General features: G+C 44.0%; 1 protein-coding gene across 3 annotated transcripts in view; it reads right to left on the bottom strand.

Moving 5' to 3' along the window:
- AGBL3 (AGBL carboxypeptidase 3) overlaps positions 1 to 26,268 on the bottom strand; it is a 245,419-nt gene that overhangs the window by 126,920 nt on the left and 92,231 nt on the right. For all 3 annotated transcript variants that reach the window (XM_077469175.1, XM_077469177.1, XM_077469176.1), the window contains exon 5: positions 18,113 to 18,220. In XM_077469175.1, the coding sequence (XP_077325301.1) occupies positions 18,113 to 18,220 (108 nt within the window). The remainder of the gene's footprint in view (positions 1 to 18,112; positions 18,221 to 26,268) is intronic.

Here is a 26,268-nt window from a genome sequence, read left to right as displayed (position 1 = left end):
AGTAACGCTAGATGCTTTTAGCACTTGAGTCTTTTATCATTTAAATGGCCAGAATAAATTAATATTCTGGCCAATCAACTGAACGCCGAAGACCTTGACGCACCTACACACGCTTGAAAAAATACGACTTTTTTTGCAGCTGCTTTTCTCCTGCCCCGGTGTGCATGAGGCCTTCCTGTTATGGTGACATCTGTGTCATCAGATAGCAAGTGAGGGAAAATCTGCACTAATGGTAATAAAATCCAACAGTGCTTCCAAAGTTTCCCTACTCTATACAAAACTAAAAAAACAAAACAAAAAAAAATAAACAGTTTTGGCTGGACACTTTAAAGGGAAAATCCAGGTTTAATTTCCCAAACCATCACCCTCCAATGCCCTGTACACACGATGGGACATTACAACAGCAAAACCAGTCGGATTTTTTTCTGCCTGATTTTGGCCCAAACTTGTCTTGCATACATATGGTCGCACAAAGTTGTCAGAAAATCCGATCGCTCAGAACGAGGTGACGTACAACGGGACTATAAAGAGGCCAGTAGCCAATAGCTTTCGTCTCATAATTTATTCTGAGCATGCGTGGCACTTTGTCCGTCGGAACTGTCTACACACGATCAGAATTTTAATCGGATTTTGTTGTCGGAAAATTTTAGATCCAGCTCTCAAACTTCGTATGTCGGAAATTCTGACGGAAAAAGTCAGATGGAGCCCACACACGATCGGATTTTCCAACAACACGATCCTAACGCACATTTTCCATCGGAAAGTCCGACCTTGTGTACAGGGCATTAGGCAGAGTTTGTCTCATTTGGTAGGTGGAGGACATCCAGCATCAACTAGAACTTTCCTCTCCAGCCTGACTATCATTGGCCCAACCCTTTCATCTTTTGGATTTCTGTTCTTTCAATCATGCAGGTTTAGCCTCATATGTGGGCATTACTTAGAGTGGTCTGCATGGAAATACAGCCTCTGCCTAGGAGTGCCCTGACTGACCTCCTCTCATTAGGGCATTTTAATATTCCTCCTAAGAGCCAGCCCAATGCTTACAGGCTCCTCTTAAGAGGAATACTGAAGTGGAGTGCTGTGATGTTTTCATGAAGCACCCTACCAGCTACTTTAACCAGACATAATCTGCCTGCATTGTATAGAGAAGCCTAGAGGCCAGGTAATGACATCAATGGATCTAATTTAAAGCCTAGTACACACAGGCTGATAGTCGGGTGGCATCAGCGGGTTCGATAGGTGTGACCAAAAAAGGTCTGCGGACTGAGCGCTGACCAGAGTGTTCTGGCGGGGGGTCCGTCCCCCTGTCAGAACACAATAGCACAGCAGGGAAGATCACCGTACTAATGTCAGATTGTTAGTACAGCCTCGCCTAAGCTGTCAGGTTTTTTTTCGTTCAGCCCTGCTGGGTTGAACAAAAGAAAACGATAAGTTTGTACTAGGCTTAAGGTATAAAAATGAAAAGGTTGTAATAAAAATGTAATTAGCTTGATGAAGCCCGAGACCAGAGGCTCTCTTGTTTCTCTCCATCCTCATTGGTGCAGACAAAGCAGACATAGCTCTTTGCTAGAAGGGCATTCGAGGGGGGCCCAGAGTGCTGGCAGGGGACCCGAGAAGAAGAGGATTGGTGTTGCTCTGTGCAAAACCACTGCACAAAGCAGGCGAGTAGAACATGTTAGTAAAATAAAAAAATAAAATGGTTACAATAACTTTAAGTGCCGGTCCACACAGGGGCGACCTGTCAGGAGACTTAGCCAACTGACAAGTCGCGCTCCATGCATTGCAATGGAACCGTTCTAATAGAAGCGACTGAAGTCGCTCCGACTTAGATAAAGCTTCCCGTACTATTTTGGGGCGACTTCAGAGCGGCTTGCATTGACTTCTATACAGAAGTCGTTTGGTAAGCCGCGCTAAACGGGGCGGCTGTGTAGGCGGACGAGTGTCGGGCGACTTTGAAGCCGTCCCTGTGTGAACCGGCACTAAAAATTAGCAAATTAATTCATCCACTAACTATCCAACATTCCAAAAACATTTCTTGGAGCTGTCCTCCTGTCTGTTTAAAAACATTCCTCCTATATGACAGGAAATGACGATACAATGGTGCTACAGAAAACAATGAAAGAGGCTCTAACACTGTTCTAAAACGCAAAACTTTTTTGTCTGGAGTTCCACCTTAAATGTTACCTCCCTGAAGATAAAAATTAATTAAACTCTAGTAGAAAGGGGGAGATAAGGACATCATCTGTTAGAGACATGTGCTGAATTACATTGACATTGTGTTAATGGAATTCTGAGAAAACAGGAAATTGAAACCCTCCAGGAAAATATTCTCTGACAGGAAGGACAGCGATGGGTTAAAAATGGTTGTTGCTGCTTTCAAGAGAAAACAAACTAAGAGAGAAATGGGAAGATTCATTAATATTCTCGTCACATGTTACTTATGTACACAGAGAATCAATAGGATTCACAGAAGCTCAAAATGGCTGACGCTGTCAGGTGACCTGCGTTGTGAAGGTTAGCAGACATTAGGCTTGACAAATGTTAGGCACAGAGGAGTATAACACACCGCAGGAAAAACACGCATCACCAGCAATGTGGAACGGGCAGCGCGCTGTTAAATGATCAGGGCCGCAGGTTGGGTGCCAGCTAAGTCAGGATTGCAGCTATTTCTATTTAAAGCTGAACTCCAGGCAAACACTTAACTACACTGATGAAATACATAAAATAGGAGTTGTTTTTCCTTCCAAAGGATCTGTGTTTCTCTCCATCTAATCCTGAGATTTACACAGTGTATCCCCATCTAGCAGGGCAGAACTGATTTCTCTCTGCTGCACTTCAGTAATATAGGTCTTGGCCCTTCCCCAGCCAGTGACTGGACAGTGAAAGTAGAAGCAGCAGACTGGAGAGCTCTTGTTAGCACAGGAACACAGCAGTACAATTGATTAGGCCTTTGTGCTGCTTATCCTTCTGCCAGTCTGAGCTCTGCTGTGTAGGGAATGGAAAGATGCTGATACCATGTCAAATTCAGGTACCAATGCTGGTGGCCTTTAAAAAAAAATACATTGAATTATTTATTACTATAGAAAGAGCTGTGTTAATTTGTGTCTTTTATCTCTGCCTGAAGTTCAGCTTTAACCACTTTATGCCCTTAGGACGTACTGGTACGTCCTCAGGTTGAAGTGGCTGTACCGGGATCAGGGCTGTAGCTATGATCATCATACTGAATTTTTCAGCTAGCGATGGGCTCTAACGTAGAAGTGATTTAGTGGCTCTACAGCTGCTCCGTCACTCCTACAGGGTGCGGAAGGCCCCACTCACCGCCACAACCTGCTGCCTATAGCAGGCTCTCCTGTGCGATCGGCTGTGCTAATTTGTCTCTTTTATGCCTGGCTGAAGTTCAGATTTAACCACTTTATTCCCTTAGGACGTACCGATATGTCCTCAGGTTGAAGTGGCTGTACTAGGATCAGGGCTGCAGCTATCATCCTCATATTAAAATTTTCAGCTATTGATGGACTCTAATGTAGAAGCAATTCAGTGGCTCTACAGCCGCCCGATCACTCCTACAGGGTGCGGACTCCTGTCAAGCTCTAAATTGGTAATCTGTGAAGGCTTTTAGAGTATTGCCTATTGAGAATCGTAGGGGCCATACTTTGTCACCATTCCACACGTGTGCACAATTTTAAAGCGTGACACGTTAGGTATCTATTTATTCGGCATCACATCAACTTTTATATTTTACCAAACATTGTGCATTATATTGTGTTCCCACTACCTATTGCCATCCACAACATGCAGGGGTGGTCTACTTGCAAGTAGTTGGGAAATACCACTTGAGGATGATCATTTGTGCAAATCCACTTTGCAATACAAGTGCAAACTACAAGTGCAAAGTGCACTTGAAATTGAACTGGAAGTGCAGTCGCTGTAAATCTAAGGGGTAGATCTGAAATGAGGGGAAGCTCTGCTGATTTTATCATCCAATCATGTGCAAGCTAAAATGCAGTTGTTTTTATTTTCCTTGCATGTCCCCCTCTAATCTACAGCGACTGCACTTCCAAGTGCACCTTCAGTGCAATTTCAATTGCACTTTGCACTTGTAGTTTGCACTTGTAATGCTCGTAAATAACCTCCTATTTTTAACCATGTTGAATAATTTGTAATACATCTTTTTTATTTTTATATATTGCCTTAAAAATCCCAAATTAGAGGTATTCATAATTTTTCAGAGACGGATGATGCTGGATGTCCTCTAGCCAGGAAATGAGGTGGGCTCTATATGATTTGCTGCAGCTTTTTGCGAGAAGCCAACAGTATGAACTGAATTCAGAATAAGGCATTTCAGTATAGGCGAGGAGCCTATACTGAAGTTCAGTATCACTAAAAACAATGGGGTTGATTTACTAAAGGCAAATGGACAGTTGCACTCTGCAAGTGCAGTTGCTCCAGAGCTTAGTAAATGAGGTAAAGATTTACTTTGCAAAGAATAGCCAATCACATGCAAGGAAAATAAAAAAAAACTGCATTTTTGCTTGCACATGATTGGAGGATAGTCAGCAGAGCTTCTGCTCATTTACTAAGCTCTGGAGCAACTGCACTTCCAGAGTGCAACTGCAAAGTGCATAGTCTATTTGCCTTTAGTAAATCAACCTCAATGTCAGAAGTTCTAGTCCTACCTCAAAAAAAAGAGAAAGAAATAAAAAACTGTTTGTTGTATCTGTTATCCCCATTAGAAAGATTTCCCATCATATGGTGTCCCATATGCGTTACAGGTTATTTTTCTCCCCCCTCCCCCCCAAACAGCTGGACAAATGGGCAGGAAAAGGGAAGGTATGTGCTGCTGGAAGAGAGGGGAGGGGAGTTTCCATTAAATGTGACCCCATTGCTGTGCCCTCCATAGTCAGGGGCTCATGGCAGGTGACTGAAAAAAGACTGGCGAACGAGAAGGGCAGCGCTGAATTGTGGAGAGAAAGAGTACTGCTTTGCCATTTAATTTTTTAAATACTGGGGATGGGAAAGAAGAGATTTAAAAACAAATTTTTACAGTTGGGCTCTAAGTTCTAGAACAGTTCGATATAATTTATAATAATGCTCTGAGATGCCCAAAGACAGCGGAGCCTATCAAACGTATCTTTTTCATAACCATAGCAAGTGCTAGCATGGTAGCATGCAAACATAGGGGCAAAGAGGACTAGAGTGGCTCTTAATGCAAAGTGCCACTAAAAAGTGGAACTTCCACTGATCTGCTTTCTTCCCCCACCGGTGCCACATTTCAGGGGCAACGGGTAATTCTTTTTTGACAAGTACCACTTCCGGGAGATGACACAGCAGGCCTGGTCTCTTGGAAGTTCGGCCCCCTCCTCCTTCCCCAGCCGCCGGGCCAATTCGAAAATGTGGCGCACTTCACGCATGCACAGTAGGGAACCGGCTGTGAAGCCAAAAGGCTTCACTGCAGCTCTCTCTTATGACGATTGGCGGTGGCAGCACCCAACAGCCAATCCGAAAATCAGCTGGGGTGCCAACATCATGGGCTCCCTGGACAGGTAAGTGTCCTAATATTAAAAGTCAGCAGCTACAGTATTTGTAGCTGCTGACTTTTATTTTTTTTTCCCCAGGCAGAACAATGCTTTAAAGGAAACTACACTGATAAAAATTATTCTGTTGGCTTGTAATTTTAACATAAAATTTTTATAATTTTCAACATAAAAATAAATGTTAATTAATTTACTTTGATATTTTAAGTACCTTACTTAATTTTCATTAGTTCTTAAAACACACCTTTTACATTTACAAAAATAATGTATAATATTGAGTAATCTAGACAAAACTTTTAAGGTATGTGCATTTCCATATTCTAATCGAGTCTAATTTGCCTTAAAAAAATGATCTTTTCATTAGACTGAAATTTTGGGACGCATATATTTGCCAAACGTGCAACCGCACGAGTTTTGGTGCTGTATATTTTAAAGAGTTTGACATTTTGCAGCAAAAGGGTCACTGGTTCGAATTCTGACCTGCAATTTGTGTTCTACCCTGTGCCCTGCGTAGGTTTCCTCCCACACTCCAAAGACATGCTGGTAGGTAAACTGGCCCTAGTATGTGTATGTTTGAATGTTAGGGATCTTAGAGTGAAAGCTCCTTGAGGGCAGGGACCGATGTGAATGTATATGTAAAGCGCTCCGTAAATTGATGGTGCTATATAAGTACTTGAAATAAATAAGTTAATGTAAGTGTTCCCAACTAAACCTTTTCTACAAACTGGAAAAATAGAGTTGGCTTTACCTACACCTATGGTCTATAAACTGGAAAAATGTTGTTGGCTTTACTTGAGCCTATGGTCTATAAACGGGAAAAATTTTGTTGGCTTTACTTAAAGAGGAAGTAAACCCTTCCAAACAACTTGGACCTATAGGTAAGCCTAGATTAAGGCTTACCTGTAGGTCCAAGCAATATCTCCTAAACCTATATGGTTTAGGAGATATTTGCCCGAAAATGGGCACCGCTGTCTACGGCGCATGCGCCGTAGACAGCGGCGCGCAGGCGCACTAAATGCGGCAAATCCAAGAATGGATTTGCCAAATTTGTCGACTCCCGTGCGAGACGCACGGGAGTCGCGTCTCGCAGCTCCGCCGCTGCCATACGGCGAAGCCGCGATGACGTCACTCCCGCGCATGCGCGGGAGTGACGTCATCGCGGTTGCGCCGCTGTGATTCGTCGGAGCTGCGAGACGCCACAAGCAACATGGATGCGGCGGACTACAGGGGACAGCGGCGACTTCGCTGGCTCCTGTGTCAGGTAAGTGACACATAATGAGCTACTATGCGATGCATAGTAGTCCATTATGCTTTACCTTTGCAGGGAAAAAAAGAGGAAGTAAACCCATCAGGGTTTACTTCCTCTTTAAAACAACAAAGTTGAAAACATGAAAAGTCTATTGAGACAAAAATAAGTTTAGCTGACAGTACTTAAAAAGCTGATAGTTGCCTCAATTTTTTTGAGTAGACCCAGCACAAAATTTTTTACAGTGTAGTATTTAGATACAGTATAGAGCAGGGGTAGGCAACTCCCGGCACTCAAAGCCTCTTTTGCCAACACTCAACTCCCTTCCCAGCAGCACAGGGAGATGTCAGTGAGACACTAATGCATTCTAATTTCAGATTTCCCCACGCGGCACCTGCACTGAGGGGGAGGCACTGTGTCCCCACATATTGTAAAAGATGGGAAACATGGTTTGGTTCTCTAACTGCTGTAGCTGCGATCATCAGCTTTTGTGATGAGGAAGAGATTGTGTAGTTCTACTGGGGGAGCGGTCCCTGTTTCCAGGAGGAGGAGGACTGTCATTCGCCACTGCTGAAGCCAATCACAGTCCTGCTAGCCCCGTCCACCATCTGGGAGGAAGATAACTCGCTTGGTTGCCACTACCAAGCTTAAAAAAAACAAATTCACTTTGATTGGGAAAACCCCAATCAGGTGACAGTTTGTGGAATTACTGTTGAGCTTCTGGGAACTTTGTTGAAATTATTCCTGAACCTTTGCGTCACTTACCACTGAACCCCTGCACTCTGTGTCCCTTTAAGCCACAGCCAGTATTCAGCACAATGAAAATCACACCCAACCTTTGCTGTGGCACAAAGTACCACACTTTTTCTCAGCTGCGGGTGCCCAACTTATGATCCCCTGACCTGAGCTCATGATGGCGCATCCATTCCAGATGCTACTATGTGACACCACATACATCACATACAAGCACATGGGCTGAATGCGAGAGGTGGATCAGCAGGATGAGTGTGCCAGGACAGGTAGATGTGTCTCACCTCTGCTTCCTTTCACCACTCTACATATCACGCATATCATAGATGAGAAGAGGGTACAGCGGTGGATCAGATGAGCAGGAGGGTACAGCAGTGGGGCAGATGTTCAGTGATGGAAGAAATGAGAAGGGGCTTCAGCAGTGAGACGGTAGAGCAGGGGGTTACAATGGTGGGACAGATGAGCAGGGGGGGGTTCTGTGTTGGGGCAGATGAGAAGGGGGTTCAGTGGTGGGACAGAAAAGCAGGGGGGGTAGAGCAGTGGAGCAGATGGGAAAAGAGGTGTATTGGTGGGACAGATAAGCAGGGTGAATAAAGGTGGGGCAGAAGAGCAGGGGGTACAAAGGTGAGACAGATGTGCAGGAGGTACATTGGTGGGGCAGATAAGAAAGGGGGTTACAGTGGTGGGGCAGATGAGCAGATGGGTTCAATGTTAGGATAGATAGATGAGAAGGTGATTCAGTAGTGAGGCAGAAGAGCATGGGGATACATCAGTGGAGCAGATTTGCAGGGAGATACAGTGGTGGGGCAGATGAGAAAAGGTGTATATTGATGGGGCAGATGAACAGCAGGGTTACAGTGGTGGGAGAAAAGAACAAGGGGGTACAGTGGTGGGGCAGATGTGCAGGAGGTACAGTAGTGTGAGGGATCAGAAGGGCGTTCAGTGGTGGGACAGAAAAGCAGGGGGGTAAAGTGATGGGGCAGATGAGCAGGGGGTTACAGTGGTGGGACAGATGAGCGGGGTGGGGTTCAATGCTGGGGCAGATGAGAAGGGGCTTCAGTGTTGGGCCAGATCAGAAGGTGGTTACAGTGGTGGGAAAGATGTGCGGGGGGGGTTCAGTGTTGGGGCAGATGAGAAGGGGGTTCAGCAGTGGGACAGAAGAGCAGGGGGTACAGCGGTGGGGCAGATGTGAAAGGAGGTGCATTGGTGGGACAGATGAGCAGGGGGTTACAGTGGTTGGGCAGAAGAGCAGGGGGTACAAAAGTAGAGCAGATGTACAGGGGGGTACAGTGGTGGGGCAGAGAAGAAAGGAGGTAGATTGGTGGGACAGATGAGCAGACGGAACAGAGGTGGGACAGATGTGCAGAAACTCTGCAGAGTTCCATCATCCAATCATGTGCAAGCAAAAAAGCATTTTTTTTTTTCATTTTCCTTACAAGTGATTGGGTATTCTTTGTAAAGTGAAGCTTTACTTTATTTATTAAGCTCTGGAGCCACTGCCCTTGCAGAGTGCAACTGCACTTTGCAAAGTGCACAGTCTATTTGCCTTAAAGTGGTTGTAAAGGCAGAATGTTCTATATCTTAGTGCATTAAAACAACTTCTGTTTGCAGCAGCCCCGCTGAGACCCCCTTATACTTTCCTGAGCCCCATCTCTATCCAGCGATGTACACAAGTGCCTCAGCCATTCGGAACTCTCCCTCCTGATTAGCTGAGGCACAGCAGTGGCGCCATTGGCTGCCACTACTGTCAGTCAAAGTAAGTTAGCCAATCAGGAAAGAAAGGGGGCGGGCCGGATGTGAATGGACACACGGAGCTGCAGCTCAGCTTGGGTGCCCCCATAGCAAAGTGCTTGCTGTGGGCACACTCTACAGGAGGGAGAGGCTAGGAATTCCAGCGAAGGACCCGAGAAGAGTAGGATCCAGGCTGCTCTGTGCAAAATCATTTCACCAAGCAGGTAAGTAAAGCAGGTTTATTATTTTTAAAGAAAAAAAAAACAAGACTTTAGTATCACTTTAAGTAAATCAACCCCACTGAAAGCAGCGGGTGCAATAGCTCCTGTTGCTGCCAATTTAGCCGATGTGAAGAGGGAGCGGGTGCATGCTTTACCAGCATGTCAGGAGCGCACTGGTGCATGTGCCCTCATAGTACATGGCTTTTTAAGGGGGCACTTGGAGGAAGAAGATGCTAGCAGCACCAGCAGGGGATTGCCAAAGGAGGTAAGTGACTGATCTGTGCAATATCATTGGTAAAAAAAAATATCCTTGGGAGGAAGAAGATGCTGACACTGTCGGCAGGGGACCTTCAAAAAAAGTAAGGGACCACTTTGTGCAATATCATTGGTAAAAAAATATCCTTTAGTATCACTGTAATGTGCAAAGTCGGTGACTCAGAAAACATTACAGCCACTGGATATGCATGACAGCAAGACAACTATCATTGCCATAAGGGGAGCCTGCATACTTTAGTTTCCATTAAAATAACACTTCCAGTGTCTACCTCCCCTTCTCTTCTCCGTCGCAACATTATGTTTATTGTGCGCACTTTGTACTGTCTTTTTTTGGAGTTGTATAAATAATGGGCATTCATTTTTGTAACAAAAAAAGAAAAAGCCACACACCGAGCTCAGCATGACAAGATACTTTTTTTTCTTCTTTTTGCAGGAAGAGAAACGATAGCGTATTTAAACAGAAAATCCATGAATTTTCAAAATATTAGCAATTAAGACGCAGTTGTGAAAGGGAGCCGATGTATCGCTCGTTCAGTGACATTTTCAAAGAGCATTTTATAGAGCAATTATTCCCCGCACCCAACAAAAAAATAAAATAAAACTGATTAGGGTAAAAAATAGCATCCAGTACAGGGAGCAAAGCAAAAATAGAGTGACAGCGAAACAATAGCAGAGCCGTGAGTCACACGTATTTTGCGGTAATAAGAGACTGTATGGAATTTAATCAGCTCATGCTCTGAAAGCAGCCATTATGTCTCTATGGAGATGGAGACTTTTGGTATCTTCATATAATGAAAATGGAATTAAATAGAAATTAGGAAACATATTTTTGGGGAATTCGTTTCATATTGGGCTTGGCGGATTAAAAGTAAGAGATAAAGATATTCGATATGAGGTTATAAAAATCAAATAATAATCATTTCTGTGAACGGTTAAAAATGAAAACACTTAAAGCCCCACTCTGGGCAAAAACTATTTTTTTTTTTTACCAACCCTCCTTTCCACCAGCCTCTATTAGTCATTTTTGTGCAGATAACCTCCCCTATCCAGGTCCCACACAGACATTGTCCCTTATCAGGGGAACACTGAGGCCCCTCTGAGACCTCTGGTCTTATCCACTCTGCTCTGCCGATGTCCATCTTTTCCTCAAACCTGAGAGGACCCCACCACAGTCCATCCAATAGGAAGTGTTCACATCAGGCAAGAACTGACATGGACACCTGAAGAAGGGCCCAAACCAGAAAATGAAGTGAAGAGCAAAAGACTTGCCAATCGCCAACATCCAACTAACAAAAAGAAAGATCATATTGAGCAATCAAAAAAAACAATACTCAATATGTGCTGTTACATTGTGTAGTTATAGAATTTGCAGGGAAGGCAAAGTGCATGCCTAGGGATTACACATGAGCGAGTAATGGCCGCTCCACTGGTTATTTAGAGGAATGGTGTCCATTACTTGCTCCATCGGGTGTGCAGGTAATCACAGTGATAATTGTGGATAGCAGCTAAGTGCTCCAAATGAGTCACATCAGAGGTAGTGGAAGCAATTTTTCTTTTGCTATCTTTTGACTGGATGCAAGAGATTATAACCACATAGTCATTCTAGCGCATGCAGTTCCAAGAGGTTTTGAGTAGAGGGAAATCTTTTAAAATAATTTTTTTTTTAACTCTACACACTCCTTCACTGAAGTGACTTAACACCTGAACCAAAATTGTAAAAAAAATAAAAAAAATCGCACACAATCGTGGACACTTCGCGCTTGGTTCCCTCCCCTTCTCATACCCTCTGTCGCCCTACCCCACCCTACCTCCTTTACCCTCGGTTCACATCTGTGCGTGTGGCTGCGGGAATCGCAGCGATTCTCACACCTGCAGTGAAAACGCACTGCTCTGCGGAATCGAGCAGGGCTGCGATTCATTCTGAATGGCACCCTACGCATGGAGAATTGTAGTGCGTGCGTGGAAGCCGCAGGTCAAAAAGACCATGTGGGTCACATTTTTGAAAAGGCGCATGCACCTTTTTTTTGCAGAAATGCAGGCACAGCAGCCCATTCACTTGAATGAGCTGCTGTACCAGCGCAAACAGGTGTGAACCATCCCCCAAGCCGTACAATCAAATGGCAGCCACCCCAACCTATAACTGGCCTTTGCAGCAAGAAGCACACAGAAGGGCGATGCATATCAAAAAACAATAAAGAAAAATTCCCAGCTTACTTACCAACCAGCCTGCAACAAACCAAATTGTCCTATATAACAGTTAAAACCAAGGGGTTTTTCGTTTGCACACATTTCCAAATATATGAGTAAGCTGCAGGGCCACTTCACGGTACTCCAGTGTACTGCAGTCCTAACTCTATAAATTTTAAGTGTCTCCAAAGTTGGAGTATATATATATATATATAATAATGGATAGCTTGAGGGCAGGTATGCCTGGGGGGAACCCACCTCTTCTTAAAAGGTACAGGGAATGCAGTGGACACCCAGCAATAGCACAATGCCAGCACAATGGCACCAAATAACCAACAGTACAAACAAACGGCAACCACCCCAACCTATAACTGGCCTTTGCAGTAAGGAGCACAGGGTGACACATGCCAAAAGACAGAAAAATCCCCAGCTCACTTACCAACCAGCCTGCAACAACCCAAATTGTCCTGTCTAAAGCCTCGTACACTCTACTAGTGTACATTGCATTAGGCTACTTTCACACTGAAGCTTTGCAGGCACTGGCGGTAAAGTGGTGCTATATTTATCGGCGCTTTACTGTCATGTAAGTCGCCCTGTGCTCCTATTCGGCTGCTAGCAGGGCGGTTTTAACCCCCGCTAGCAGCTGAAAAAGGGTTAACACCGCCCGCAAAGTGCCGCTGCTGCAGGACTTTGCAGGCGGGTTTGCAGCGCTGCCCCATTGTTTTAAATGTTTTCAGTGGTGGTCAAACTTTCTTTATATGGGTGGGCCATAAATCACCAAAGGGATGAACGTAAAATTAGGTGAAAAGCACCTGCATAGCGCCTGTAAAGAGCCTCTCCTGTCCAGTGTGAAATAGCGCCTGCATAGCGCTTGTAAACAGCCTCTCCGGTGCGCTTGCAGGATGGTAAAAAAAAGTCCTGCAAGCCGCATCTTTGCAGTGCTATAGGAGCGGTGTATACACCGCTCTTAAAGCGCCCATGCCCATTGAAAACAATGCAGCAGCACGGGCAAACCCTTTTTCATCCACTAGCAGGGGTTAAAACCACCAAAACAAAGACAAGACAAATAGCGCAGCTAAAAGAACAGTAAAGCGCCGCTAAAAATAGCGCCGCTTTACCGCAGGCGCCCAGTCTGAAAGTAGCCTAAGAGATGTGCTAAGCCAGGCATATAATTTTATTGTATTTTGCTTCCTATGTACACTATGGGGTAGATTTCCTAACGGCAAACAGACTGTGCACTTTGCAAGTGCAGTTGCACTCACTTTCCCTGGAGCTTAATGAATGTGACAAAGCTTCCTTTTGTAAAGAATGCCCAATCAGGTGAAAGGAAAATAAATAAAACAGCATTTTTGCTTTGCGCATGATTTGATGATGGAAAGCACCACATTTACTAAGCTCTGAGAGAAATTAGTGCAACTGCACTTACAGAGTGGTCTTAGGCAAAGTTAATTTACTGCTGAGACCAGACCAGGTTTTAGGGGTTCTGGTCTGTATCAGTGTGGACAGCCAGCTGTAGAGCGCAGAAGCGACTCTGTGGCTATGGTTGAGAGAGAGAGGCGCGGCGCCACTCTGAGTGCAGTATGTCAGTTAAAATTCAATGTTTAATAAAAGTAAGGTCAACTCAAATTTTGGTGAGATATAATGTGCATAAGTAGCTTGGGGTCCTGTAGTCCAGCTGTGCAGCGTTGGTGGTCAGCAGTTCCTGGCGGCTCCAAAGGCGGAAGACGGTCACACAACGAACATGTCAGCGGTGATGGACGGGAGGAGTGGTCGAGCTTGTGTTCGGAAGCATGCATGCTCCTACATCAGGCATATCAATATGCACAAAGCAAGGTCCATAAAGACACGGATGAGCGAGTTAGGGGTGGCGTAACATGACTGGCCTGCACCTCAACCCAATAGAACAGCTTTGGGATGAATTAGAGCGAAGACTGCGAGCTAGGCCTTCTCCTCCAACATTGCCTGACCTCACAAGTGTGCGTCTGGAAGAATGGTCAAACAATCCCATAGACACACTACTAAACCCACTCCTAAATCTAAATCCCAATACTTTTGATATTATAGCGTATAAGTATTCCTAGAATTTCTAAACGAACATTAAAATATTTGGTTTGTTGAGCAATTTTCTTTAGTTGCGCGATCAATAGTCACACGTGTAGCTCTATGCTTACTGATACAATCTGGAGAATTTGGCAATAGAATAACCTGTTGCCTTTGGTTTCATTATAGCCTTTACTTTGAAAATGTTTACTGAAGAACAGAAATTTAGAACAGTATTTATTTATACAGAAACTTGAAGGTATGAAAATGATTTTCCTCTTGTATGAAAGAAAATTCAGCGGCTCCCTTACCTCGCATAGCTGCACAATGAAGAATACGGAATCTTTAACAATTTTAATTGAATCTTTAGTATTCAGGACGTGTTCACAACAATGATTAGACTGACCTTGTAAATTTTATTCTTGGGGTATGTGAAATGCCTGATTTTTTATTGCAGGAAATGTCTCCAAATGAAATTTAATGGGCAAAACTGAATCCATTTGAGTAAAGCCGTGTCCAATTCCAGAACCCTACATATATTTTGAGCGTTACAGAGCTTATTAAACTGCACTAAAAAGTAAAGAAAGAAAGTTAAATAACTTTGGTCTAATTAAAAAGCCGGATCTTGCTGTAAAAAAAAAAAAAAAATGATCTCTGCATATAGCCAATTAATATTTTTACCTTCTTTTTCAGTAAAGAAGGAATATTCTTACTCATATACAGTAATCAACAAGCACCCCTATAAACTGGCAGTACGCCATTCTAAGTAACAGCAATGCTAATGCAAAAGCAAAGCAGGGAACGCGCCTACTGAACCATACAGTCGCTTATTATTTTTATTTTTATCCTGAAGTGCAACGAGAAAGAAACAAAGATCCAAAAATGTATATTTTCGGAAATGTAAACAGCAATAACAGGTTTTAAGTAACCACATGAAGTACGGTAAGTCTTTTATGCTGACAAAGCTGTCGTTATTTTTTAATGATAATTCAGCTATGTTTTATGACAATTTAAGATATAAATAGAGGATTTTTGAAGGCTGAACTGTGGGGAAAATGTAAAACTACCCTTGCAGTAAGGTCTTGCTTTAAGGGTTGAATGTTCATTTTGTCTAGGGTACCAGTAAGAAGCATTAGAGGGCTTTCACACTGCGCCGCCCATAGAGTCGACGGTAAAACGCTGCTATTTTTAGCGCCGTTTTACCGTCGGATTTGCGGCGCATTTCTGCTGCTAGCGGGGCGCTTTTACCCCCGTTAGCGGCCGAGAAAGGGTTAAAACCGCCCGCAATAGCAGCGTTTTGCCGGCGGTATTGCAGCACTGCCCCATTGTGGAGGAGCGGTAAACACACCGCTCCTTCACCGCTCCAAAGAAGCTGCTGGCAGGACTTTTCCCGACGTCCTGCCAGCGCACCGGGCTTTCACACTGGAGACAAAGGTGCAGCAGTTTGAGGGCGGATTGCAGGTGCTATTTCTAACGCTATAGCGCCTGCAAAATGGCCTCGGTGTGAAAGGGGTCTTAGGGCTCCCCTGCACTCAAGGGTTTAATGCTTGTTTTTGTCTAGGGTACCTTTAAATCCTTTGCTACTCCTGTAGCCAGTGCTGCTTTCTTAATTGAACGCTTTGCTTTAACCCTTTGGGTTTGTGGGCAGGTCCTCAGCATCCTCACTTTAAAGTGGTTGTAAACCCTTACAACCAACTTTGACCTACAGGTAAGCCTAGATTAAGGCTTACCTGTAGGTCACAGGTAAGCCTAGATTAAGGCTTACCTGTAGGTCCAAGAAATATCTCCTAAACCTATACGGTTTAGGAGATATTTACCCGAAGACAGCACGCAAGCGCACTGGGCAGGCCGCAGATCGCGGCGATATGCTGCGAGTGTCGGCTCCGGTGCGCATGCGCGGGAGTGACGTCATCGCGGCTCCGGCGAATCACAGCGTCACAGAAGTCGCTCCGGGATACATGGCAGCGGCGAAGAGGAAGACGGAGGACCGCTTTGGGGGCTTCGTTCTCAGGTAAGTTATTCATAATGAGCTAGTATGCTATGCATACTAGCTCATTATGCCTTTGCCTTACAGGGTGTGTTTTAAAAAAAAAAATGTTGCCTTTACTTCCTCTTCAATGCAGGTCTGCTGGTCCTGCATTGTACCTGATGTTGTCACGATGTCAGAATGTGACAGGTGAGCCACTGAAGAGAATTGGGCCTTTCACCAGAGGCACTGGTCACATAAAAATAGGAAGCATGTGGGAGCGAGGGATAAGGTAGGTGACCCTTGCAGTAGGGCTCCCCAGCACGGCAAAGTTACTTTAAATTTTCCCTGAAGTTTAGCTTTAAATATCTATAAGGTAAATTTAAAGTGTTTGTTAACCGCCCCCAAAAAAAGACAGATCTTTGTCCTTAAAGCCCAATAGAACCCTTGGTATAACTGTAATGCAGTCAGGTTGCAGATACAGTAAAAAATATGTGGCTCGTTTTCTTAACTGCTAAATGTTGCAGCAAAGGTTAAATTACCCTGTGCCAGGAGCACATTTGAGAAGTGGACCACAACTCTCTTATACAATAGATTGGCTTGGCTCCTTAGCGGTCTGACAACACCCTCTATCCCTGAGCTGCGATTTTGGTTGGAGCAGTGTGTGGGGTTGTGTTTTACCACTGGAGAGTCGCTGCTTTATTTAAGAGAGCCATTCCAGGTCTCCCATGCATTTGAACCCTTGCTGCAGTACATGGTAGTTGAAAAAAATAACTTTTACTGTGTGTGCGGCCACATATTTATTACTACGTATGCATTATGCATCCTGACTATTATTATTATTATTACAGTAATAGTGAGGGTTCAATTGGTCTTTAAAGGTAATTTAGTCTTTGAAACGTTTTTCTATATATAAATGTAAAATAAATTGACTTGATCAAAATAATCTTATCAATGTGTGGTAATGTTTTAAAACTCTGTTACTATGAATAATATGTGATTATACTGTAAATGTAAATGGGGGCAGCTATATTTGCTCAGCTTCCTGATTTACAATGCTACACAAAAAAAAAAAAAAATGATGGTAATACAGATCTGTATTTATCATTAAAGTGTTTTATTGGCAAAAGCAATGGAGACAGTGTATGTATGAAATTTTCTCTGCACAGCAGAGCTCAGAAGCAGCACAAGGCATCAATCAGTTGTGTTGCAGTGCTCATCTGCTAATAAAAAGGGCACAAGGATAGGAGGAGAGAACAGAGTGACATAAAAATTGGTCATTTGTCTCCTTCTCCCACAGCTATCCAATCACAGGCTGGGGGAGGGACAAGACCTGTAAGTGCTCCTCAACTACAGCAGAGAAAAATAAGGTCTCCTGCCCTGCCAGACAGGGCTGTACTGTGTAGCAAAGCTGTGTATGTTTCAAAGCTAGATGAATAAAAATACAAATACTTTGGCAGGCAAAACAGATTCTATATGTATTTCATGCATGTCCAGCTGTTTGCCTGGAGATCAGCTTCAAACCAGAGAAAGACATAATTTTCCATTTAGTTACAGATGATCGCCCTGGTGCAACTGGGAGATGTAGTGCACCAAAGGAATTTTTTCAACCCCGAACAAAGCTCATATTTTCTAGGCAATGAGGCATGCGACCTATCCATTGACATCATAGATAATTCACAAGAACTTTATAAATAATCAGACATTGACTGCGAGGACTGGCAGACGAGCTGCTAACATGATAGGAGCTTTAGGGAAAACCCATCAAATCTGCAGCATTTTCCATTTCCTCTAGCTGCTTGGCTGGACTCCTGAGAGGCACTTCTGAGCGTCAATCTTTCGGATATCATTTTCAAAAGCGTTCATCTGCAGAGAAGTTTTTATTCCGACGTCTGCAAGCTCAGCACTTTCATCTTGCCCGCCAGTGTTCTAATTAAGAAAAATTAGCCTTTCTAAGATGCCGAGCGTCACAGTATACTGCAGCGTGCGCGGAATAATTGCCTGTTTGTTTACGCCGTGCTCTAGTTAAACAATGATGGCTTTCATCTAAGTCAGGCAACAACAGAAACAAAGAGTTTTACATTTTTGGTAGAGAAGGCATAAAAGGTTTAGAGAAGACATTGGGTGCCTGAGACAAAGCGCATTGAGGATTGGCACAAACCTTCACTGACTTGATAGACCACCTTACTCTCTAGGGGGTCTGCACACGCAGGTTCTTCCTCCAGTCCCGTCAGCCTGTACATGGGCTCAGGAACAGGCGGCTCCCACTCTATAGGAACACAAATGTCACATATTATTATTAGAGGATAAGGTTACCTTTAATAGTTGAATTAAAGCTCAAACTCGGAACTTAGATCATTTCACTACAAGATGTGTGTATGGTCCTTCTATTTACATAGCTTTGTAGTAATATGGATGTTGGATGTGGATGTCTTCCAACATTTTGAGTTTTTCTTAGTTCCCCCAGATAATACAGCTCCTGACCTTGGACTCTGTGGAGATCAATGTTGCAGTTCTGATAGACCCTTGATGTCCAACCTGTGGCCTAAGGGCCATTTTCAGGCCTTTGGCACTTATTCTTGGACCATCGGGCCCATGTTGACAATAATCTGTGTTTTTTTTTTTTTATTAAGCGTCTACTCGGACCAGTGAAGTGATTTTTTTTTTAAAGTGGCTTCTAATAGTTGGTTTGGCTTATTTCATGTGTGCCATCCAGTGATGGCCCATCCGTTAGGGGCGCACGGGCACGGCTCCCCCATCCATGCATCCGGCCTCCTAATCTACATGCAGGGTGCTGGACGTATGGATTCCAATGTTTTTTTTTTTTAAGCATGTGATTAGAGCCAGAGTCTCCAATAGGCTTCAAAAAAGGGTGGGCTTGGGGCGCAGAGCACTGCACTCTGAACCCACCCAGTTGTGTGGCAATATCGAAATTCCTATTGTCACACTGATTCTCTTCCCGGCCAATCAGGAAGCGGGTCCTGAGACCTGTCACCCACTTGATGGGGTAAGTGCGGGGCCGGGCCAGCCGACCGACTGACGGAGGATTGTGGGTGACACAACCGACCGGGGTGGGGGGTGTGCCGGTTGTGGGTGCATTGTTTTCCGCCCCCCCTTTCAAATAACAAAACAACCAGCCGCCACTGGTGCCAGCTATTCCCAAATTGTAGCTTCCCTTCCTCCCCCTCATCTGATAATGCTACCAATACTCTATTGTAGATAGTTCAATAAAGATATTTAGACCCCTTTCACACCACACCGCCCTTTGCATCGGCGGTAAAACGCCGCTATTTTTAGCAGCGTTTTACCGCCGGATTTGCGGCGCATTTCGGCCGAAAGGGTTAAAACCGCCGGCAATACGCCGCAATAGCGGCGTTTTGCCGGCGGCATTACAGCGCTGCCCCATTGATTTCAATGGGAAGCAGCGGTGGAGGAGCGGTAAACACACCGCTCCAAAGAAGCTGCTGGCAGGAATTTTTTCTGACGTCCTGCCAGCGCACCGCTGTAGTATGAAAGCCCTCGGGGCTTTCACACTACACACAATGGTGCAGCTTCTTTAGGGCGGATTGCAGGCGCTATTTCTAACGCTATAGCGCCTGCAAAACGTCCTGGTGTGAAAGGGGTGGTAAAGATAACTTCTTGCCTCCTGTTTTTTTGTGTTGCCACATGCTGCTTGCTCCTTCTCATATTCCACACTCGTTTTTTCAAATGAAGACATCATTAAAGGCCTCCACCTTCTTCTGCATTTTTGCTGCCAGCCCACTGATGATGTCAGCACCAGTTATCGTGAATGAGCAGTATGAGATCTGGCAGAGTTCCAGCCGTTTCTGTGATTATTAAAAGTCAGCAGCTACAAAAAAGTGTAGCTGCTGACTTTTAATAAACACATACTCACCTGTCCCAGGATCCAGCGATGCGGCCGCCCGAAGCCTTGCTTTTCTCCCCCGCCTCTTGCCGGCATCACTAGTGTGGGCACCCAGCTGTGACAGCTTGCAGCTTCACAGCCGGGTGCGCACTACAAAATTAAGGTATACAAATAATATTGCACTGAAATAACTCTGCTGAGAACTGGGATTTAGTGTTCTCAGCACAACCCTGTGTCCTATGTAAAAGTTTAAAAGTAAGAGCAGATACCATCCTGTCTGCTATTGTCAGAAAATTTCCTTCTGTGCCCGTTTTTTATTAAAGGCTAACATACATGTCTCGATTCTTTTTTTTATAGATTCCCTCACCCACGCTAACTGCATTGTCACCAGGACTGAGAGCGAATGGAAAACCAAAATTTGACATTTCTCATCAGTGTAGGTGAAGTGACCTGTTCTAATCACAGTCTTTAATGTCATTGGAACACATGTCCATGGAGACATCTGTTCCAATGACAGCTAAGATGAGATATCTCTTCACTTCTGAAGGAATTCTGTTATGTTTCTGGAACAGGAGGTGAAGCGAAATCTCCCCAACAAAACAAACTTTTTGTCTTATCAGCATTTTAAAGAGGAAGTAAACCCTGATGAGTTTACTTCCTCTTTAATTCCCTGTAAAGGTAAAGCATAATGGACTACTATGCATCGCATAGTAGCCCATTATGTGTCACTTACCTGACACAGGAGCCAGCGAAGTCGCCGCTGTCCCCTGTAGTCCGCCGCATCCATCTTGTTGGTGGGGTCTCGCAGCTCCGCCGCTGTCATTTGGCGAAGCCGCGATGACGTCACTCCCGCGCATGCGCACGGAAGTCAACACACGCGGCAGCTCCATTCTTGGAAATGCCGCGCTCAGTGCGCCTGCGCGCCGCTGTCTACGGTGCATGCGCTGTAGACAGCGGTGCCCGTTTTCGGGCAAATATCTCCTAAACCATATAGGTTTAGGAGATATTGCTTGGACCTACAGGTAAGCCTTAATCTAGGCTTACCTGTAGGTCAAAGTGGTTTGTAAGGGTTAATTACTGTAGTCATAACTTAACAGTTTTTACAAGCTTTTCTGATTTTTTTTATTGGTTGGTCAAGTTTAATTTTGCAATGTTATACTCTCATCACAGAATTTCATGTAGTAGATAACCATCATTGTATGTATTTTGTAGTTCTTGAAGTTCTTCAAGCCCCCAAAATCTGTTGTGTGTCCCTGTGTTATTAATCAATACCAAGATTAAAAAAAAATGTGGGGCTCTTAGTTCCTTAGTTTAACACTGTCATTGGACTTTCTATATGGGGATTCTAATTTATAGGTAACCTAGTTTAGGGGTACCCTGTTTGTTACATAGTTAGTCTGGTTGAAAAATGTCAATCCAGTTTGACCAATGGAAGGGGAAACAAATTCTACGATCCTATATACACAATTGTTTACCCACAGTTGATCCAGAGGAAGGCAAAAAAACAAACAAACAATAATGCATGATCCAATTTGCTCCAGCAGGGGGAAAAAATCCTCCCTGATCCCCCAAGAGGCAATCAGATATTCCCTGGATCAACTTTACCTATAAATATTAGTACCCAGTTATATTATTTATATTTAGGAAAGAATCCAGGCCTTTTTTAAAACAATCTACTGAGCTGGCCAGAACCAGCTCTTGAGGGAGTCCATTCCACATTTTCACAGCTCTTACTGTGAAGAAGCCTTTCCATATTTGGAGATTAAATCTCTTTTCCTCCAGATGTAAAGGGTGCACCCTGATCCTCTGTGATGAACTTAAGGTGAATAACTAAACACCAAGTTCACTATATGGACCCCTTATGTATTTAAACATGTTGGTCATATCCCCCTTAACCACTTCAGCTCCGGACCAATAAACACCTTAAGGACCAGAGGTCTTTTTGCAATTTCGCACTGCGCTGCTTTAACTGGTAATTGCGCGGTCATGCAATATTGCACCCAAACGAAATTTGCGTCCTTTTCTTCCCACAAATAGAGCTTTCTTTTGATGGTATTTGATTGCCTCTGCGATTTTTTTTTTTTGCGATATAAATGGAAAAAGAGCGAAAATTTTGAAAAAAAAAGATATTTTCTTCTTTTTGTTATAAGAAAAATCGAATAAACTAAATTTTAGTCATACATTGAGGGCAAAATTTATTTAGCCACATGTCTTTAGTAAAAAAAATGTCAATAAGCGTATATTTTTTGGTTTGCGCAAAAGTTATAGCGTCTACAAACTAGAGTACATTTTCTGGAATTTACACAGCTTTTAATTTATGACTGCCGATCTCATTTCTTGAGGTGCTAAAATGGCAGGGCAGTACAAATCCCCCCCAAATGACCCCATTTTGGAAAGTAGACACCCCAAGGAAATTGCTGATGGGTATGTTGAGCCCATTGAATATTTATTTATTTTGTCCTAAGGGATTGAATAATGACAAAAAAAAAAAAAAAAAATTTTTTTTACAAAAAGTTGTCACTAAATGATATATTGCTCACACATGCCATGGTTATATGTGGAATTGCACCCCAAAATATATTCCGCTACTTCTCCCGAGTATGGCGATACCACGTGTGTGGGACTTTTTGGGAGTCTAGTCGCGCAGGGCACCCCGAAAACCAATCACCACCTTCAGGATTTCTAAGGGTGCAAATTTTTGATTTAACTCCTCACTACCTATCACAGTTTCGAAGGCCATAAAATGCCAAAATAGCACAAAACCCCCCAAAATGACCCCATTTTGGAAAGTAGACACCCCAAGCTATTTACTGAGAGGCATGTTGAGTCCATGGAATATTTTATATTTTGCCACAAGTTGCGGGAATATTACAAACTTTTTTTTTTTTTGCACCAAGTTGTCACTAAATGATATATTGCTCACACATGCTATGGGCATATGTGAAATGACACCCCAAAATACATTCTGCTGCTTCTCCCGAGTACGGGGATACCACATGTGTGGGACTTTTTGGGAGTCTAGTCGCGCACGGCACCCCGAAAACCAATCACCACCTTCAGGATTTCTAAGGGTGCAAATTTTTGATTTAACTCCTCACTACCTATCACAGTTTCGAAGGCCATAAAATGCCAAAATAGCACAAAACCCCCCCAAATGACCCCATTTTGGAAAGTAGACACCCCAAGCTATTTACTGAGAGGCATGTTGAGTCCATGGAATATTTTATATTTCGCCAAAAGTTGCGGGAATATTACAAACTTTTTTTTTTTTTGCACAAAGTTGTCACTAAATGATATATTGCTCACACATGCTATGTGCAGAAGTCAAATTACACCCCAAAATAAATTCTGCTGCTTCTCCCGAGTACGGGGATACCACATGTGGGGGACTTTTTGGGAGCCTAGCCACGTACGGGACCCCGAAAACCAAGCACTGCCTTCCGGATTTGAATATAAAATGCTATAAAAAACAAACTAACCAGAGTCACCCGTAACACTTATACGGTGATCAGTGGTGAAAGGGTTAACTAGGGGCAATCAGGGGGTTCAAATTTTTATTAGGTAGTATATGGGGGTCCCTGGCGCTATATAAAAACCTGACGGGGAACCTAAATAACTAACTGGCTAACCAGCGTCACCAGTGACACTTATACTGTGATCGCTGGTGAAAGGGGGTGAAAGGGTTAACTAGCAGCAATCAGGGGGTTAAAGCCATTATTGGGTAGTATATCGGGGTACCTAGCGCTATAAAAACCTGGCGGTGAACCTAAAAAAATAACTAGCTACCTAGCGACACTAGCGACACTGATGCAGCGTTCAGAAAAATTATCGCTTAGTGACACTGGCAAAAGGGGGTGAAAGGGTTAACTAGCGGAAATCAGGGGGTTAAAACCATTATTGGGTAGTATATCGGGGTACCTAGCGCTATAAAAACCTGGCGGTGAACCTAAAAAAATAACTAGCTACCTAGCGACAGTAGCGACACTAATGCAGCGATCAGAAAAACGATCGCTTAGTGACACTGGCAAAAGGGGGTGAAAGGGTTAACTAGCGGCAATCAGGGGGTTAAAACCATTATTGGGTAGTATATCGGGGTACCTAGCGATATAAAAACCTGGCGGTGAACCTAAAAAAAATAACTAGCTACCTAGCGACACATGCAGCGATCAGAAAAATGATCGCTTAGTGACACTGGCAAAAGGGGGTGAAAGGGTTAACTAGCGGCAATCAGGGGGTTAAAAACATTATTGGGTAGTATATCGGGGTACCTAGCGCTATAAAAACCTGGCGGTGAACCTAAAAAAATAACTAGCTACCTAGCGACTGTAGCGACACTAATGCAGCGATCAGAAAAACGATCGCTTAGTGACACTGGCAAAAGGGGGTGAAAGGGTTAACTAGCGGCAATCAGGGGGTTAAAAACATTATTGGGTAGTATATCGGGGTACCTAGCGCTATAAAAACCTGGCGGTGAACCTAAAAAAATAACTAGCTACCTAGCGACACTAGCGACACATGCAGCGATCAGAAAAATGATCGCTTAGTGACACTGGCAAAAGGGGGTGAAAGGGTTAACTCTAGGGGCAATCAGGGGGTTAAATCTTTATTGGGGGGTGATAGGGGGCTACCCTGGACCTAACACTAACTGTCCTGACAGTTTTTACTGTCACAACTGACACTGAATGCATTGATCAGTAAAGAAATGATCAATGCAATCAGTGACACTGTGACTGGGGGGGGGAGGGGGGGCGGGGGGGGGATCGGGGGGGGTTTGTGTGCCTGTGTGTACCTACATGTCAGTGTAGTGTTGGTGCACACTTACTTTTACTGTTCTCCTCGTAGTCCGGTCAAAAAGACCGCCCCGAGGAGAATGACATCACTTCCTCCTTCCTGTGTAAACAATACACAGGGGAGGAAGCTTCTCATTGGCCAGGAGCGATCCAGAGGGGGTGGCCGAAAACCAACGGCCATCCCCTCATCACGGAGCGCTCCTGGACCGAATCGGACCGCCGTAACCAGCGGGAGGGGGTCCGATCGGACCCCCCACGCGCTGGAAGGCAATCACGTAGATGTACGTGATTGTGCCTGCCTGTGCCATTGTGCTGACGTACAATGGCAATACGGCGGTCCTCAAGTGGTTAAAGAGGAATTCCAGCCTGGGTGAAAAAAAATGAACGTCAGCAGCTACAAATACTGCAGCAGCTGACTTTTAATATTAGGGCACTTACCTGTCCAGGGAGCTTGCGATGTCAGCACTCCAGCCGATCTTCTGATTGACTCCCGGGTGCTGCCACCACCATTGCTGGTAAGGGAACCCAGCAGTGAAGCCTTTGCGCAAAGCTCACTGTGCTTTCCAATTGGCCCAGTGGCAAGGGAAGGAGGAGATCGGGCTGCAGCCCCCGTCTCCTTAAGTGGGGAAGGGGACCTTTCAAAAACACGTTCGCCTTCCCCCCTCCCTGCTTAAAGGTGCCAAATCAGGCACCGAAGAGGGGGAGGAAGCCTATAAGCTCTACTTTTGGGTGGAACTCCGCTTTAATCTCCTCTTCTCAAGAGAGAATAAATTCGGTTGAGTTTAGTTAACCTTTCCTCATAGCTGAGCTCCTCCATGCCTCTTGAATCCCCTTCTCTGCACTTTCTTCAGAACCCCAATATCCTTTTTGCAAACTGGTGCCCAAAACGAACTGGTTTGTGTTGAGAGTATGCTCAACGGAGCCATTGTATAACAGCTAAAACATGAATTTCCTTCACTATGGAGAGATTTTTTGCCACTTTCAATGGGAACTACAGACCTATGCACTGCTACCATAACAGCTGCTCACACCTTATTTTTTATAAGTGGTGTAAATAAAGGTTCTTATTAAAAAATTAAGAACTATGGAGTGTTTTTTTTTTTCTTTCTTGATGCTGTAATTTGTAGGAGAGAAGTACAAGTGGCATAATCCACTGGGCATACAGGATTCCATTTAAAGAGAACTTCTGCTGTTTTTGACCTCACATTTCATGTGGGTCATAAACTGTATACCAGGTAAGAGAGGTGTGGGTGGAGCACTGAAGGTGGAGGAGTGGAAGAGTGGACATGTTTGCACATATATAAAAGCACATTGATGTTACAAATAAAGAGCTAGAAAGACTGATGCATGGACTTGATATGCATGATATACATTTTATTTATGATTTTTGAGACACCAATGTAATGCTATTTTAATGTAAAGCTCTACACCATTTTACTTTTTTTATTCTGCCATTTTTATTGTGCTTCTGGGTCAGAAAGTGAACGAATAAAAAAGAAAAAAAAGGTTTTGGCTTTAACTATAATTTAAACAGTTAGTTCATCTACCAAAAAACTGCCTACGCAGGTAAGGCATGCCTCCCAATATTTTGAGATGGGAATGAGGGACACCTACTAACAAACATATGTAGGCATAGGGCACGCCCCCTGCCACACCCCTTTA

This window comes from Lithobates pipiens, unplaced genomic scaffold (assembly GCF_037356315.1).
Source record: "Lithobates pipiens isolate NorthernLeopardFrog02 unplaced genomic scaffold, aLitPip1_a1.2 Scaffold_8, whole genome shotgun sequence".
Taxonomy (NCBI): Eukaryota; Metazoa; Chordata; class Amphibia; order Anura; family Ranidae; genus Lithobates; species Lithobates pipiens.
This window is presented reverse-complemented; position numbering and strand designations above follow the sequence as displayed.